The 17,874-nt window shown below is 39.0% G+C and overlaps 2 protein-coding genes across 2 annotated transcripts in view; one reads left to right on the top strand and one right to left on the bottom strand.

The window, feature by feature from the left end:
- LOC309585339 (discoidin, CUB and LCCL domain-containing protein 1-like) overlaps window positions 1-17,874 on the top strand; it is a gene marked incomplete at its 3' end in the record, with an annotated part of 154,941 nt that overhangs the window by 70,285 nt on the left and 66,782 nt on the right. The window lies entirely within an intron of this gene.
- The window catches only part of ROS1 (ROS proto-oncogene 1, receptor tyrosine kinase), a gene marked incomplete at both ends in the record, with an annotated part of 70,757 nt that overhangs the window by 49,384 nt on the left and 3,499 nt on the right, over window positions 1-17,874 (bottom strand). The window contains 15 exons of the mRNA XM_082300427.1: window positions 1,079-1,270; window positions 2,258-2,439; window positions 2,939-3,049; window positions 3,906-4,118; window positions 4,733-5,244; window positions 5,782-5,879; window positions 6,980-7,164; window positions 8,120-8,242; window positions 10,574-10,650; window positions 11,331-11,532; window positions 12,014-12,152; window positions 13,231-13,379; window positions 13,980-14,040; window positions 16,863-16,889; window positions 17,584-17,643. Coding sequence (XP_082156553.1) covers window positions 1,079-1,270; window positions 2,258-2,439; window positions 2,939-3,049; window positions 3,906-4,118; window positions 4,733-5,244; window positions 5,782-5,879; window positions 6,980-7,164; window positions 8,120-8,242; window positions 10,574-10,650; window positions 11,331-11,532; window positions 12,014-12,152; window positions 13,231-13,379; window positions 13,980-14,040; window positions 16,863-16,889; window positions 17,584-17,643 — 2,331 coding nt within the window. The remainder of the gene's footprint in view (window positions 1-1,078; window positions 1,271-2,257; window positions 2,440-2,938; window positions 3,050-3,905; window positions 4,119-4,732; window positions 5,245-5,781; window positions 5,880-6,979; window positions 7,165-8,119; window positions 8,243-10,573; window positions 10,651-11,330; window positions 11,533-12,013; window positions 12,153-13,230; window positions 13,380-13,979; window positions 14,041-16,862; window positions 16,890-17,583; window positions 17,644-17,874) is intronic.

Here is a 17,874-nt window from a genome sequence, read left to right as displayed (position 1 = left end):
CAGGATGGATTTGGAGAAGACAACAATGATCTATGAGGAGCCAGCAGTGAGCCGAGTTTTTAAAAGAGACTTGATAGGACCTCAGAAAGGGGTGAATGGAGAAGAAAGGCAGGGGAGAGGTCAGCAGAGATAGAGAGGTTGTCTGTGCACAACAAAAATGTCTCCAAGTAGGGAAAGGGAGCTAAAGCGCTTCCACATACTACAGGACCTCTGCTATAGGTGAGCCATAGATGGAAATAGCATCTCTATTTTCCCTCTCCTTTCTACTGCTGCATGGGACCCAGTCCCCACCCCAATGCAGATAAACCAATAACCCTCTGTCCATTTTTCCCTCTACACTGTCCAATGTCTTTACTCACTCTTGCAAGAAGCCCCCTTCTACCTGAGGAGCCACCCTGCTCAGCACCAGCCTCTTCATAGCCTTCTGGAGCTCCTTGTGAGCCTGGAGCAAAGCAAGAGGGGCCAAGCTGGGACCAGGCCTGTGTCTGACTTGGGCAAAGGATAAAGAGAGGATGGGGAAAGGAAGGGGTAGGTTGGGGAAGGAGAGCCTTGACAATCCTCAAGGTGTGGGGCTTGCTGTTCCTGCCACCACACGAGGGATAGGATGAGGCAAGATGGAGACGTTCAGTGGCAGATGTGGCACCCTCACCAGCACTGCAGCAGCGGCAGCAGCAACAAACTGTGCCGGGCTGCAGGAGGGGCAGATGCCATGCCCCCTCTCTCATCACCACAGGTAAAGCCTGTTTCTGCAGCAGCACCTCTGCAACCTGAAGTGCAACTCTGGTGCCCTGGCAAGTGCTAAGCCTCAAAACTGGCCCTGTCAGGTCCTGCAAGCTGGGGAACATCAAAAAAGTGGCTATGAAGCTCTGGTTCCATATTTTGATGTGAAAGCCAGAAGTGACCATTAGACTTCAATCATTTGGAAAAAGGAAGTACCTTTCACGTGGGGGAAGGACCAGCATTACAACCACAATTTTGTCAACTATAAACACTGACTATATTCAAGAGATCTAATTACTAAAACACACACCATGTCTCCACCCCATCACTCCAAAAAGAAAAGTAAAAAATCAGTCACCTGTTTACCAGAAAACTGTAGCTGCTCTTGTAACATGAGATACTCCTCTCCATTCAATCTTGTGCTCTCCACTGAGTACGTTGTGGCCCAGTACAAATAGCCATTTACTGAATCCACTGCTAAATCCTTCACTGGGAACACAACATGAGCCACAACATCTATATGGCCTCCCTGTAGTGATTTTCTGTAGATCTGGGGACAAAAGAATTGTTTTTAGCATCACATCTAAATCAGCAGCTATGATCAGCTGAGTGTACATTAGTGACTTCCACAGCTGTTTATCAAAAGACTGTGCAAGCCTTAGGCTTTCAAAGCCTAAACCTTTTGCATTCAAAGTAAAAGGATGGAGACTAATGCAAAATTATTAGTTCATTTTTTGCCAGAAAGTAACAAAAGAAAAAAGCTGAAATAGCTTTTTCCCTTAGCTTTCCCAGTTTTGGCAGCCTTCTGTCTGACAGAATTTCTCACCCACTTCATATTCACTATTCACAAGTGTAAATGAGGGTGCAAGGCAGTGTGAAATCTGGCCTCCTAGCTCCAGTTTTTAAAACAGCTTCTGACTTTGCACTTACAAGAAATGAAAGGCATAATTTGACAGCGCTGCATAAATTAGCACTACAATTTTGAAGTCAGATACCTTTTAAATAATTCACATGTCAGTGTTCCTGATATGAGAGTGTACAAAGTGCAATTGTAATTATTTTTTAACTGCAGTGATCTGCAAAATATGACAGGACAGAGGTCAACCTCGAAAATCTCTGTGTAAACAAATAGTGCCAAATTTGATTAAAATAAAGTCCATCTACTTCTTGGCTGAGATCAACAGGCCAGCCTCCATTTTCACGATCTTCATTTATTTTACATAATGACATAATGAATTTTATTCATTATGTTGAATCCAACAAAACTGTTGATAGCATGTTTGATTTGCCTGTTTTGCACCTGGTGAATTCAGTATCCCGCATTAGTGAATGTTAGTGAATATTTTACCCCAAACTTTTGTATAACTGTGGAAAATCACTTAAGGAAAAAAAGGCCTCTTTGTTCTACACTATAATAGCAAAGGTCCAAATGTATCTCAGGTTGCAAGAAGTAGGCATTATTTTCCCAAATACTGCCTTACAGTCTTTATTGTTGACTTACGGGATTTTTTCTTTTAAGAAGTGCAGCTATACCTACCGTATTTGCTTTACCAGCCCAATACAAGCATTGACCCAACCAATCAAAGGCCAACATCCTTGCATTTCTGACATCAGATACACAAGTGTTCTCAGTGGTGCCCTTTCTTTTGTCCAATGTCCAGGTCTGAACTTCCCCCATGGAATTAATCCAATAAAGAGTGTTATTATACCAATCGAGGTCTTGAAGAAAAAAAGGAAGACGTTAAGCATTACACAAGCATGTACATTAAAAAAACATTTTTTAAAGAATAAAAAGCATCCAGGAACTTCAGCTTTTTAAAAAGCAATACAAATGCACAGTTAGGCTCAGCTAACGTGAGGGTAGATTGTTCTTCATAGGCAATAATGTACATGTATAGTACATATATAGCCCTGATTACTATAAATACATGACATATATTGAGATGCTGGAGACAGAACTATCTAGTTCAGAGAGTTGGTTTTAGTTTGCTTGACTGTGGTGATGCCAGAAGGGTTCCACTAAGGATTAATTTGACTCATAAAATAGAAGAAAGGGGATGAACCCAAAGGGTTGGCTCAGTGAAGCTGCTGCACTGCACTGCACGACATTGAAGTCTAGAGAACTCTTGCCTTTCAGTTCTGTTGGCAAAATTTATGGAGAGCTAATAAATGCCAAAAAAAGCCTGTAGGAACAGCATGCAATTTGTTTAGTGCATACCTGAAATGTTTCTTATATGAGGATAGAGGGGTTCTCCTGGCCCGTAGCTGTCCACTTGCTGCTTCCAGAGACCTTTAGGCCCCACTGCCAACATGTATGGTTCTTCTTTGGCTGTAAAGGAAGAAAACTGCAGTTGTGCACACCAACAAGAAATTAATGTGTAATATTTGTGTTTCAGTAGCAGCAGTTCCTGTTTCTGGAAAGCTACAGAAGCACCTTTAAAACTGTCCTTGTCCTAAGGAATAAAGGTCAAAGAAGAAATGCATGAAAATACCATAATTTGAGAAACTCAGAGATTCAGGGCAGGTTCAGATCCAGAACAATAAGGCAATTTGGAATCCTATTAGGTGTTTAAAAAACACAGTGGGTTTGGACCTGCCCTTACCAAAGTCAGGCAAAAGTCACCTCTAAGCCAGTCCAGCACCTTAAGCTGGAAGCTATTTTCCCCTCAGACATTGGTTAATTTAGGTGAATTAGGCTTCAGAAAACATTCCAAAGACATGCAAATCTCAGATGTTTTGCACACATCCATTTCCCCTTATTATCTATGCTCAAACCAAGGATTTTCAGCATTTGGTGAGCTTCACTTTTCCATGAGCTGTCATTAACCCCCAGGGCACTGCACAAACCTATTCATCATAGAAAGTTCTTTACAGAGCAATGGAAAGGGATAACACATCTTGTACAGTATCAAATAATGTTTTTGATAGAATATCTGCATTAGAAAAATGTAGATAAGTACCAATATTAATGCATAAATAATATTTAATGTCATTATTCTAGTTTGAGAATCCTACTACTTTAACTAAAACCAAATTTACTTATCCTGTATTCTTTAATATTTCTAAGAAAAACCTTTTTGTGCCCCTTATTTTGCAGTCTTTGCCCAAAGTGTGTGCCTTACCAGGTGGAAAGATTTATACACAATTCATTCTTCATTTTTCCTGTATGACAAAGCAATTCTCACCTTCTTCTAAAGTTGTACCTCTAAATGACTCTGACCATGGCCCTGCACCAGCTGGAGACACAGCTCTAACTGACACCTCATATGCTGTGAAGCTGGCCAGCCCATTCACTGTAAACCTTGTGTTACTAATATTTGAGACAATCCATTCCTCCTCAAATGGATGCTGAGGTGACACTTTCACATCATAGGTCCAGTTCTGCCAAGCAGATAAACCTGTGCAAAGCAAATAATCGTGTTATTATGGAGTAGATGGTTGTAACTGGTGATACATATTCTTTGAGAAAGATGTATATTGGAGACTCCTTTCAAAAATGCCAGTGTCAGTGGAATTAGGAAAAAAAATGTACACTCTTCACCTCTGTGACCAACCAAGAGTAGTACTTCAATCCCCCAAGTAGATAATAGAAGAACAAAAATTTTCCCTGGCCAGGTAATTTTCTACTATTCAAAGACACATGCACAGAGGATAGAAATCATAGCACAGTCACTGATAAAAAGTCATTACATCTCTGCCATGCATTTGTTGTGTGATATCAGCGCCCAACACTACTGCTACTCCATACCGTACTCAAGATCAAGCTTTCCTTAAAATCCTTGCAGGGGATGTATGAGTTACCAATATGAACTTGCATTAATTTAGACAGAAAATTTAGCTATTTTACTGGCAAACTATGGGCTAAATTTTTCAAACAGAGGGAAAATTCCATAGCTTCCATTAGGATCATCTATTAAAGTCCCTAAAGCCCAAATGAAGAAATGGGAAGTCAAAAAGTTACTTCTCTAGAAAGAAAAGAAGTGGACTTCCAGGGAGAATCAACTGAACTTACTGGTTCCAATAGTGCATTCAGGTGGTCTCCAGCTGATCACAGCTCGGTCCAATCCAAACAGAGCCGTGACAAGACGAGGAGCAGTTGGTAAAGGAAAAGGCTGAGTTGATGCCCCATAGAAAACCAAGTTGCCAATGCCAAAGTATTCTGGGTACACCAAATTGCAGTCCACAATGTACTCATTGAAGCTAGAACTTCCCTCTGGAGAGACCTCCTCATGGAAAACTGCCGAGCCATCTGTGACTGTAAATGTGTTATCCTCATAAACGAAGCTCTCCATGTCATTAAATGGCACGTGTGATCGCAGCGTGTGAAACTCTGAACCATCAAGAAAACCTGACACAAAGGCCTGTTCTGTTTTGTTGAAGAAAATGAGTCTCTTGGATTGGAAGTTGATCATGAAGACACTCAGAGCACTGGATCTCACCACTGGTGAAGCTGTGGAGGCAGTGCCAGGAAAGAGTGGAAGGTTTGCTCTGTATATGCCATCCTCCAGGAGACAGAAAATATAACTGGCCATAGAGCAAAATAAACCCAAATAACTACAGTGCAAGAAGTCCACAGATGAGCCACAAATATTTTAGCAGCTAAGAGATGTGCCTGTCTTTATGCACAATAGAAAAATGCTTTTGGCACTATTAATATATATACTGGGAGCAGTAGGCACATCAGTTTTTACCTTCTGGGAATTTGGATAGCAGATTATTGGAGAATATTCTTCCGTAATACTTTAAATATTAAGCATGAAAATTTAAAATTCATAGAGCTTCCTGTTTATAAGAGCATGAAATTTCTGAAACCCAGATTTCTGTATTGGAAAAGCTTTATCTCTTCTGCTAGTGCCCTAAAGAAGAAAATGCAGAAAACAACGCTGCATGGCACCACTTTTGTTCCAATTGTTTTGTAGTTTGTTATTTGTCGCCAATTGCACTTTTGTTTTGTTAACTTAAGTGCTTGAAACAGGAACCTAGATGACCAATGAACTGGAGAAAATTAGAGAGGAGCTTTATAGCACCTTTGACACCAAGTGCTCAAAGAAGTTCACTTACCCATTATAGGGATCAGCTATAACCTTCCTAGGGGATGTCACATAAAGAGGAGTGATGTCTTCAGCTACCGTGCAGTTCTCTAAATGGCAGACATGTATCTGGGGAATGAGAAAAAGACAGGTGATGCATTCATAGGGTGCTTGCTAATGAACAGACAAGCTGACCTGAAATTCTTTCAGGGGACTGACACAGTGAAATACCTCTCTCACAGTCCTAGGTCCTTCTGGGCTCCTGAGTTGTCAGTCAGCCAAGTATAACCCTCGTACACAAAGCCATGACAGCTTACTCTGAAAGAGCCATCAGCCATACCTCTAAGCTGGAGGGAAAATTTTGTGTATCCAACTGCCTATACTCAGTTTGGAGGGTATAGGCAAACTGTACTTTGAAGATGATCTGGGAGGGAAGGGAAGTGCTTTTCTGGTCCTGGAAGTAATACGTTGGGATTCAGAAATCTCTGCCATCAGTCTGTTCATCTACAACTCATTTGTATCTTTTCATCACTACTGCTTTTCCTGTCCCCCTCTTCCCTGAGCAGTAAGTGAAAAATCAGACATGGCAAGAGAACTAAAGAAAAAAAAAAAAATCCCCCACTAACCATTTAGGGCAAGTTTCTAGTCCTTTGTACATTAGAGGACTACATAGGCACATGCAAAGTCTGACCATTAGTGTAACTCATGTTTCATGAGTAGGACATCCAGTGTAGGGTTGCCATCTCCATTTTTACTTCATACTGAAGCAGCTGTAATCTGAGATGTTGCCATTGTATGAAACACTTCACATATTTTGTCAATTAGGACAGACATTATAATCACTGTCTAGATATCTGACCACCTCCTGAGGCAGAGTAGGAAATGAACAGGCTAGATGGGTAACTAAGTGAGAAAAGCAGTGTGTCTGCACTGGGTATGAGGAGGGTGTGAAGTCAGTCTCAAAAACCAAAACATTTATGTACTAAGGAGAAAAATAAGGCAAGGAGCCAGAGTTCCATCTAGGGTGTTTACTTTAACTATGACATGATAGTCAAGCCCTCCTTCTTTTTAAAATTATGAAATATGTGAATATTAATTTTATATTAAAATATATTTTTGTAATTATATTTGTGCATACATATCTATACATAAATCATATATTCTCATGTAAAATTAATCACATGATGGTTCAAATTAAGTAAGAAATTATTTAAGCACTAGAGCATTACCTTTTCACTCATGACAAAGTATATCCTCTGGTAAAGCCAGTCTACTGAGATGGATGTAATATTCCCCCAGCCAGCATAAAAGAGCACTAGGTCAGATACATCAGACATATTTGCAACTCCTTTCACCCAGATAGAATTCCCTTCAGAAAAATAGACAACTTGCTGATAAATATTCACAGAAATTCCTAAAAATAGAAAGAAATGTGCACACAGATAATAGAAAAAATGTTTCAGCTTTTCAGTTAATTTTTCTACTTGTCTTAAAAATATGTATTTTTCAGTCTGCAACCCATCATCGTCAGAGAAAAGTTAACTGTTTTTTCTCCTCACTTCTAGTCTTCTTTCAGATAATAAGGAAACATTCCCATTTGCTATGTAATTGACATTATTATAGAGAATTGCCCTTCAGAAAGGTAATCAGACAAAGAGAGGGCATGTAATATGCAAACCGACACTGATTGCCCCTCTACAGGTAAAACAGATGCAATTGGCATCTCTTCACAAAGCACCATTCACTCTAGAATTCAAGCTTGAGATAATCTGTGCCACCTCTGCACTATCAAAGGCTATTTAGTCAGGGGCAGTATTCATTCTCTGGAGTCTTTGTGGCTCTGTGAAATTTGGTAGATAAACTCAGATCTCCACACTGTCATCAAGGACCAGTATAGATAAGAAACATTAGAGTGGTGAGTAATTCGAGATAACATGGTTGTCCGGTGACTTCAACTACTAAATGCCTCATTAGTATGCTGACATACTAGCACTGTCTTTTAACACATGGCATTATTTTATTCAGAAGTTTGAACCACTTTCCCCATATTCATGTTGAGAAAAAAATATGTATTAATCACAGGGAAACGTGGATTCATCTTACCTCAATTTAGATACCTCAAATGTAAGAGATGAACCAGCTGCCTAGATACAGTGAAGAAAAAGTTGCACTGGGGAGAATGATTAATCTCTTCCTAGAGCCTGTCACTTCAAATAGGTCAAATCATGTCCTGAAAGTTTCTATTTCTCCTGATCAGCTGTAAAAGGAGACTGGATACTGTCTCAAGCTATGTGAGGTACATTCTGTCCTTGGTGAAAGAGGTCTTAGACACACTTGACAGGAAAGGGGAGAGCCCAAACTGATTTTACCTGTAATGTTGTGGTGTATAGTACCATTTGGCAGGCACTGAGCAGCTTCAAGGAAATGCTCTGTGTGTCTCTTCCTTAAAGACTCTTTTCTGGATAGAAAAAGCCATGCTGCTTTTTCCTTAACTGGGAAACAGAGAAATTCAGAATTTAGATGACCTCAACACGTTATGTTTCCTCAACTCAGATACATCATTAATAGACATGCACATGTGTGTGTACACAAACGTATGTATGCATTAATATATTCTTACGTTAGCAGTTACAGACCAAAACTTAAAGTCTTTGAGTTTTGAAAGTGTATGGGGTTATTCACCATTACAGTTGATTCTGGCTCCTCGCACAGGGTGAAAACACACCATGTGAATTTCACACCATCATTTCCTGCAACAGTAGTCAGTTCCCTAGTGAGGGAAAGTAAGCTGGAGCACTGAAGCCCCACTCTGACTCAAGGAAATTAAGGCACTAAGATATCCATGTGATTTCAACATGCAGCAGAAATAGGATATTTAACCCCTCTGGACTTCTTTGAAAGCCCCAGTCAAACTAGAATATTATCCCACAGAGCTGGAGAAAAGCAATGCAAGTACGTTTATTCCATGTGTTTCGTTGTAATGCTTAGTGACTTATTCAAGAAACAAGTACCTTTCACAGGTAAAGATGATAATGGGATAATATAATCTGCTTCAAAGTTGATAAACTTAATAATTTTTTTTCCTCATATAGTCATAGAATTTAAAGTCAACAAGGATAGTTTTGGTCACATGAATTGACTTCATGCTTATAAAGGCCCAAGCAATTTACATCAGAACCTCTGCAGTAAATCTGCACCTTCTGTCTGGGCTATGCATAGCTCTGGGAAAGATAGCTTGCCTCACTTCTGTATCTCAGGTCCTTGAAAATGCAGCACATGCCTGCTAAATTGATTGTTACCTTCATTTTAAAGATGGTGTATTATTTCAAGTATGATTTTGGCTAATTTCCATCAGCAAACAATCCTTCCCTTTTTTTTTTTCCACTCCAGTTTAAGCAGCTGTCTGCAATCAGATACCATTTCCTCATATGGGTATCACAAAACTGTGATCAAATGCTGTCTTAATTTATTCCCAGATAATCTGCATAGATTGAGCTGCATGTATTTCTCACATGATGCACACACTGTGAGTAATTTCAATAATGATGCCTTCAGAGCAGAGTACAAGAGGCCAATATTGCCTCTTATCTCTTTTCAAGTAACATTTCTTGCAATCTATGGCAGCAATCAGATTCTTTCCCCAGCTCTTCTCAGGGCCCAGATCTACGCATCTCAGTACCTGATGCAGTAACACCATTTCTGGACATGATAACATGAGGAAGGGTTGTTCCTGTTTGTGTCAGCACAGAGAGAAAACACAGTGCCTGTGCAATTCAGGGGGAAACAACTGAAATTTTAAGTGGTGACTAGTAAGGGGAGTGGGGTGGTTCCCCACCCCCATAAAATGTGGGTCTTGGGGGCATAGGGTTTGTTTGTTTGTTTTCTACCTTAAATTAATTGCTTGGAAATTGGATTGACATAATTACCACAGTTCAGACTTTTCAAAACCGACACAAATATTTATGTCTCAGGGTCGGCCAACCCTAGAGCAAACCTCTGTGCAGTCATCAAGTAAGGACATGCCGGTTTGTCTGAGCTATTACACAAAATAAAAATTCATATTTTAAAAAGCACTAGAGAAGCAAGTTCAATTTCTTTAACCAATAGCAGAAAACTGGCAATTCAGTCTTGAAGTGTTTTCATAGAGCTGAAGCATTTCCAGGTGTTTGACAACTGAATCTTTTCATGAGAAGGGCAGAGTCTTTTATTTTCTTTTCTAAAAGAACATTTTGGTGACATTGATTTCACTCTTATTTGTGTTCTATCTCAATATGTATCTTTCTCTGCCAATTAATTAATAATTCTGCAATTCTTTGAATAATAGCTATAGTGCACCATTACTTTCAACATTAATTAGTTGATATGGTAAAATAAATACCTCCATGAAAGAGAAAAGAAATTGGTATGATTTCACATATTTGGCTTGAGATAACTGAGAATTTTTGACAAAAGAGTTTCATGTTAAGTATTTAATTATTAGAAGAAACACATTTGTTTGACTGCTGTTAAAATCTCATCTAGAAAATGGAATCGGGTTTTGTTCAGTCGCCACCTCAGACCACTGTGGTGTTTTTCATTTGTAATATAATTCAAATCTGTTTGGGCCTACCAGCTTCACAGGCCATTCCCATGCTGTGCAGCCATATAATGTCTACAGCTGAAGTACAGGACCCTCTCTGATTTGCTGTTGACTCCTCAGCGTACAACTCCTTGACATGTTCAGAGCCTAAATATTCATCTCTTCTGCCAGGTATGGGGCAGGCCGAGGAACACGAGTTTGTCCCCAGGAACAGATGGTGATAAGGACTCTGCTACTCTTGTACCTTTGGATGCCAGGGTTGTGATGTTGGCCTCGGCAGGGGGTCCAGCACCAACCTCATTAACTGCCACAATACTGAACCTATGGGACAACAAAGAGACAGGTTTTGGTTGGCAGGTTTCTTTTGGAAGATTGCTTGAGTAAAATTTTATCAAATAAGGAAGCTGCTACAGAACTGCTTGACTTTCAGAAGATGCCCATTTAAATATAATGCTCTGGGAAAATTTAGAATAAAAACAAAACCAACCAAAGTCTGAATTGCCCAAAGGCAGAACAACAACAGAATCTTCTAAATTTAAATTCAAAATAAATTTTCAGACTCAGAAGAACAAGTCAACTTCATTTCAAAGGAAGATCTGTATTTACCAGTGCAAGCAGAATGCAGACCTTTGCGTTTAATAAAAATGAAGGAATTTTTCCAGATGCTTAAAGTACTAGAGAAGACTGCTCTATCTTTCTCCTGCTATACTAAAAACACAATGCCACACAAGCCAAAAAAAATTTAAAACAGCAGCTAAGAAAATGCAGCCTCCCAGCCCTATATCAAATTGCTTTTCCTTCCTCACCATCTGACTTCTGCAAAAGCACCCAAATTACTTGGGATAACTCTGCTACTTCAAGGAAGGTGTCCTTGCTTTTGGCAAGAACATAAGTAAATAGCATAATTGTGCAGAGGTCATATTATAAGGCATACTCCATGCTATCTGGGCAAGAAGTGTGACTGCATACTTGGCCACATTGGCTATCTTTTCTTTTTGTACCTGTAAGTGGTGTTTGGGAAGGTAGAGTAGAACTGAAAGCTGTGCCCTCTTGAGGCTCTCAACAATTCGTGATTCTCACTGGTGAGGAGCAAGTTATATCCAATAATCAATCCATTTGGAAAAAGTGGTGGAGACCAACTAACTTCAACAGTGTTTGGACTTGAACTCTGAATATCATTAATGACAGGAGCTGTTGCAGGAACTACAAGACAGAAATATCTGACTCCAATATTTGATTAAAACATTAATTGTTTTTCATTTCAAAATACATTTTAGGTTTCACACATGTTAATTCATTTATATGCCAATAAATATTATTAGGGACAGTTAACATTTCAGCAACAATTCACTTTTTTTTTTTAATGTCCAGGAAAACGGAACTGTGTTTCAACCAACTACATGTATAATTATGTACAAAAGTATCCCATGTGCCCTCCCAATTTTGACCATGTACTTTTCTGTGCTTGCTTTTAAAACCAAAAGCAGGGAGAAGCCCTAAATCTTCTAGGTTAAACAAAAAGAATGTGTAGTTTGTTAGTTTGGTCTTCTGCAGCTACCCAAGAGACAAAATACACGTGATTCTGAAGATTAGGGACCAGTGTTGTCTGCCAAAGAAACAGCAATTAAACCCAAATGTTTCTGTTAAGGTCCTGAAAGATGCAATTAATAGTGCAATTCCTTACCTCCAAAAGCATGTGTCCGATAGCTGGGACTAGGTGGAGAATGGAGCTGCAGCTGAGATGTAATGATCCAAACTACTTGAAACACGTATTCTGTGAAGGCTTGAAGGTCTTTGACTGTATATGCAGTTTCAGATACTACCTAGATAAATGCACAGACACAACCGGGTTTTTCCCTTCCTCCAGCTGCAGCTGAAAGTTATTTTCAGCATAGGCTTTGATTTTCTATCTTTTCAGAACATTTTCTCTTCTCTTTCCTTAGAACCTGGCACCAAATTTCAACAATGAGCAGGTGGATCAAAGGACTAATGCAATACAATAGTAAATTTTAAGAAAAAAAGTAAAAAAAAGCTAGAATAGTAGCATATTACAAGCAATGTATTTTAAACATGTACACCACAGCTTAAAGATACAAAGGATCCTTGTTACACTGAAATATTTATTGTCTGAGGTAATTGCTCCCTATTATTTCATCAATGATTCATTCAGAAGAACTTCCTGCTTAGCAAATTATCTTTACCTTTGATTTGTGGCACCAGCTTGTCATGCCCTGTAAATTGGTCCAATAGAGATGATGGCAAGATAACAAGTGCACAGCTGACGCAAAAGAACAAATTATGAGAACAACTCTACTGAGCCAGAACAAAGGTCTTTCTAGCTAAGTATTGTGCTTTGATGAGAACCAAAAAAATTTCTCCAAGGAAAGGTATTAAAAAAAAAAAAGAAGAAAGCCTACAGCTGTACTTCTCCTGAACGTTCTCATTGGCATTTCACAAGCATGGCTCAACATGAAACAATGGGAATATTTGTAATTAGTAGAACTCGAGTTTTTCTTCCACAAATTTTTCCAGTCACTTTTCAAACCCTATTTAGTAATTTTAGCAATTTTAGTATTCAGGAGTTTAAATATAGCGATTTAACATCCACATGTGCCAGGAAGCAGATTAATATTTCGACTACCCATTCAGTGAGGAAATACATTTTGCTAGTTTTGAACCTGCTACCTGCTAGTTTTCACGAAGGTCCCTAGTTCCTATGTTGGAGGAAATGGGGAATAATCTACCATTTCTCAGCTTCTCCATGCCACTCATGATTTTGAAAATCTCTTTCATGTACCTAACATATTATCCAATATTTTTCTAAAAACAAAACAAAACAAAAAACTAAGAGCAGAGAAGAGCCAATTTCCTTGCAAAGTAAAAGGAAATGTCCTCCTTTACCTCCGTGTACCTCCAGTCGCCAGGGAGCTGATTTAACTTCCACTGGATAATATATTTCACCCCAGAGATGTTAGCTGCCTTCCACCCTAGTGTGACACTGTGGTTTCCAATGGCAGATGCAAATGGTGCACTAGGTTTGTTCAAGTAGTCTGAGGGGAAAATACAATCCAACAGTAAGAAAAAGTCTTTCATGGCAATCACTGCATCTCGAAGGTACAAACCTCTTGCCTCACACACCTGAAAGCCGTAAAGCCCATAAAAACACATAAAAGAATATATTGAAAATGTTGCTGACTTGCATGGCATTTTAAAGACAGTTTGGTAAGTCATACCTAAATGGGCCAGGTTCAAGTTGAGCAGTTGTGACTACAACTCCATACTTGTGTAAATGCATTTTTAGTTACAGCTACTTAGTAAAATTTTTCTGAATAGAAACATAGAGAAGGCGTGGGAGTCTTCTGAAAAGATTTTCAAGGGGACTATTTCAATAGATAGTATTGGCCCAAGGTATCCTCTTAAACAGTTGAGACTGGATTCAAAAAGTCTCATGCCCATGAAAGGAAGGGAAAAATGTTTTACTCCAAGATAAATTTCAGTGTATTTGTTAAAAGAAAGAAGAAGGGTGGTAGTTTTCTGATTAATGAAAATCCTCAACACATTCCTATTTTTTTTAAATAAATCCAGATCATAGAACAAGACTATGAATTTATCAGACTGTCAGTTGGACACAGGACTCTATTCAGACTTACTTAGTACTTCAATTCCATATGCATCCTCTGCACGGCTACAGCCAAACTTACAGGAAACTGTCTGTGTAAGGCACAGAAGTGACTGGTTAGCTTTGTGTAAAGGCAGACTTCCTTCCAGAATCATGCAGACACACTTTAAATACATGCAAACTCTGTGGACATTTTGCATACACATAAACCTTGTGGAAATAATTACATTAAATCTAAAAATTAGCAGTACCATGAATTCACTCCAAAGATTTTCTTGAGAGCTTTTTCATCAATTCACCAGGCCCTGAATTCAAGGTTTCCTCTTTATACACTGTCCCTTTATGGAAAGCATGAATATGGGTCTACATTGAAGCTGGAAATAACTTCAGTGATGACCATGGATTTAGGAAGACAAGGTTTTGGACTAGTTAGTAATATATTCCACATGTTACATTTCACCCTTTCCTGCTTCATGTACTCTCTATGAATGAGGCACATTCTTACAATGTATTTCCAGTAAATTTTCAAAATAGCTGAAATCCGCGATTTTTAAAAGCAGCCATGCCTAATTCACACTTCATTTTCAGCAGCTACTCCTTCTGTTACAGTTGTGCCTACAAGCTGCAAACATAACAAATACCCCAGGGCAGTGAGCTCCACACTCACGTCCTAAGAACAGAAAAATCTGAATTTTCAGTTCGGGTAGGGAAGATAGGTATGGTGTCATCCTGCTTTTTATGTAGAGAACTTAAGAAGAAGCAGAAACATGTTCTAGGTGGGTCTCAGTAGCTTTACAATTACATGCAAGACCGAGTCTCCTGGAAATCCAAAACTTTTGAGAAGTGGTGATTTGAGCTTTTCAAAGTAGGACATTTATTTGGGCTCGTTTTATTCTGCAAGTTCATTAAGCCTTTAAAATCTTGACGTTTGCTCCGTACAGCAGTAACTTTTAAAGGGATAATTAAACTTTAGATCATTCAGAAGCAATTCACTATGGCAAGTGAGTAAAGTTTTTTAATCACTCTTCCTATGATTTGAGGAAACACGCTTCCGGCACCCTATGGAAACTGGTAAGACAGGTTATTTCAGACAACACAGTTGCACCCGAGACAGATTTGAAAACTTGCTTAGCAGTGTATTCCTGTATACATTATCTCACATCCAGACATTTAATGCCAAGTGCAAGCACTTAAAATTTTTTTCCAATATTTTCACATTCAGAGAAATAAAATACTTCCAGGTAAATTATCATAACTGTTAGCAGGCAAAGATTCAGGTATTAGCACACATAAGTTATCAACTGTACTATCAACTGGAGTTTTCATTTATGACTAATATTTATTTGTTTTAGGGGGTAGTGTCCTCAGATTACATGCTGATTCATAGTGCCTTCTGCCTCATTTAACACACGTATTTCTGAACACTTGGTTTTTGTTGCATTATTCTTTCCTCTGATTTTTATCTGAACCTGAACCATAAATCCAATTTTTGCTTGAGGTAAGAGGATTGTTAAAGCTCCTAGCTTTAAATTTTGAGGGAAATTTGCCATCTGCTCTACTTGGAAAGAATAAATCCTCATATTTTCTCCATCCATCAGCAATGTCCTTGTATAAGCCACGGTCTGACGTCTTTTCTTGTGAATATTCCCATGAAATTCAGTGTCAATCCCCTGTTCCTAGGTGGAAGGAGAAATACTACCAGATTTCAGTTCCAAGGGGTATTCACACAACAGAACTGAGCTAAGTCCCACTCTTATGCCCACTCTTTTGCTCTGCAGACTGCGATGAGCTGATCCTCTGCATGCAGTGACACACACTGCGTGCCTGACATGTGGACAGTCAAATCGGTCAGCTGATCCAGTGGAAAGATAATCCCAAAAAAGACCTTGCAGAGTCAGCAAATTTAACTGGCATATTGAGTGACCAGACAGGCAAAAAACCAGCTCAACCCAAACCCAAAAGCAATAAAACCCCACACTAATTTTATATTTCTACAAAAGCAATTTGGTCATTTCTTGGACTGTTCCTACACTCCAAAACCACCATTTAGTGCATTAGTAAACCTTTGTCATCATCACAGTTTGATCAACTAAAAAGCATTAAAAAAAAAAAGAAAGAAAATAACAACCCTTTTAATCAAATTCCCAGGCTGCCTATGGGTTTGCATTCTACTCGTAACTCTCTCCAACTCCTCCATCACTTCCTTGAAATATGTTGCCCCCATCTGGGAACAACCTTCATCCTGAGGTCTCAACAGTGCCAAACACAATCTTCCAATCATCTCATCCCCATCCTGTCCTATCCTGCACTCTATGTTCATCCTGAAAGGGGCCATCTCTTTACCAGCACTTTGTTGAACCCATACTCATCACTGTGAACACCAATCCATCCTCAGCACAGACAGGCACACCCCACCTGACATCTCTTTCTAAAGAGCCACATGTTGCCCTTTACTGAATTGCATTTTATTTCATTTAGACTGTCTATCCAGTCAAGAGTTTTGTCCTCTAGCTCCCACTCTTTGTTCCACTTCTCGCCAAGCTGGCATAGTGCCAGCCTTAACAAATATTCCCTCTGGATAATCTTTGACAGAATTAACTAAAAACTGGATGAACAACACTTTAGTGAGAGCCTAGAACATGGTTTACATAGGTCTGTCCTGTTTCATAATGTGAGATTAGTCTGCTTTCTTTACAGCAGTGTTCTTTGTCACACAGCAGTTTTTAATGCAAACCTGTCCTTAGTCACCATGCTGAAAAGGTACGTAACTCATTCTTCAGCTTTAGGGAGTACAAAACAATTAGACCTGAATTGATAAGTTTTTGTATCTACATCATATTTCTTAGCACTCTGTGGACATAGCAATCACTGAAATAGTGATTTTTTTGTATTGCTCTGATAGCATCCAACTTACCTCACATGCTCTATTGTATGTCTCGTTCTGCCAAGAAGCAAATTAATAAAATGTGGAGTTAGCATAAATATAACCACAGAGTATTTAGAACAGATAATACCAATTAATTAGAATTTCTTACGGTGAAAGTACATTACAAAACCTTATCACTGGCAAAAATGAAAGAAGGAAAACCCACACTTGAAAAAACAGAAAGTTAACTTTAGAATGATTGATTTTCTAAAGTCAGCAACGGTTGAATGGCATTCAGGTGTTCAAGAGATGCAGAAAAATGAGCAGTTTAAAAGCTATCATGGCAGTTGTCCCAGACCAATGCTAGTTCTTATCCACCTGGTTTAGTAAAAACAAGAAAGCAATCTGCTGAAGGCCATGTGCTTCATTTACATCTGCATGCATCTGAGACAGCCCTGTAGAGTAAAATCCTGAAAAGCACTAGTGCATTCTCACTGTCTAAAAAATCTGTGTTGAGCTTAATGAACTGTAAAATGCCCATACATTCTGACAAATGCAATGAAAACCTTTGATATTACAGGTAACTTGAATAGCAAAAATTATTAACTTCCCAAAACAGAATTTATAAGGAACTGAGAGAAAATACAGACATTACATCTTTTCATAGAAACACTGCTCTGAGTGGATTTTGAACGTTTGCCATTGGATAAGGTCCTACCTCATGGACTGTAGACAAGCGCTATAGAGCCAAAGCTCAGGTAATACTCACACATTTTAGTGGACAGTGGGTTTGCAGGGCTGCATTCCAAAACTGACATCCCTGTGTACACTGCAAAGACAGAGGATGGCTTTAAAAATGCCTTTGAAAGCAGGGTTCTAGAGGGAAGGGATACTCCAGCACTAGAGCTACATTGTAGGTACATATGGGTATTATAGGTACTCAGATCCTACAGTAAGAGAGTTACCTTGTATAGTGCCCTTCTTAATGTAAAACCAAATAAAGAGCAAAATAAATTCAATCTTGTTCTGGGAATGAGTTCACTCAGCCAGCTATGATGTG

The sequence above is a fragment of the Coloeus monedula genome (genome assembly GCF_965178545.1).
Source record: "Coloeus monedula genome assembly, chromosome: 2".
In the NCBI taxonomy this organism is placed as follows: Eukaryota; Metazoa; Chordata; class Aves; order Passeriformes; family Corvidae; genus Coloeus; species Coloeus monedula.
This window is presented reverse-complemented; position numbering and strand designations above follow the sequence as displayed.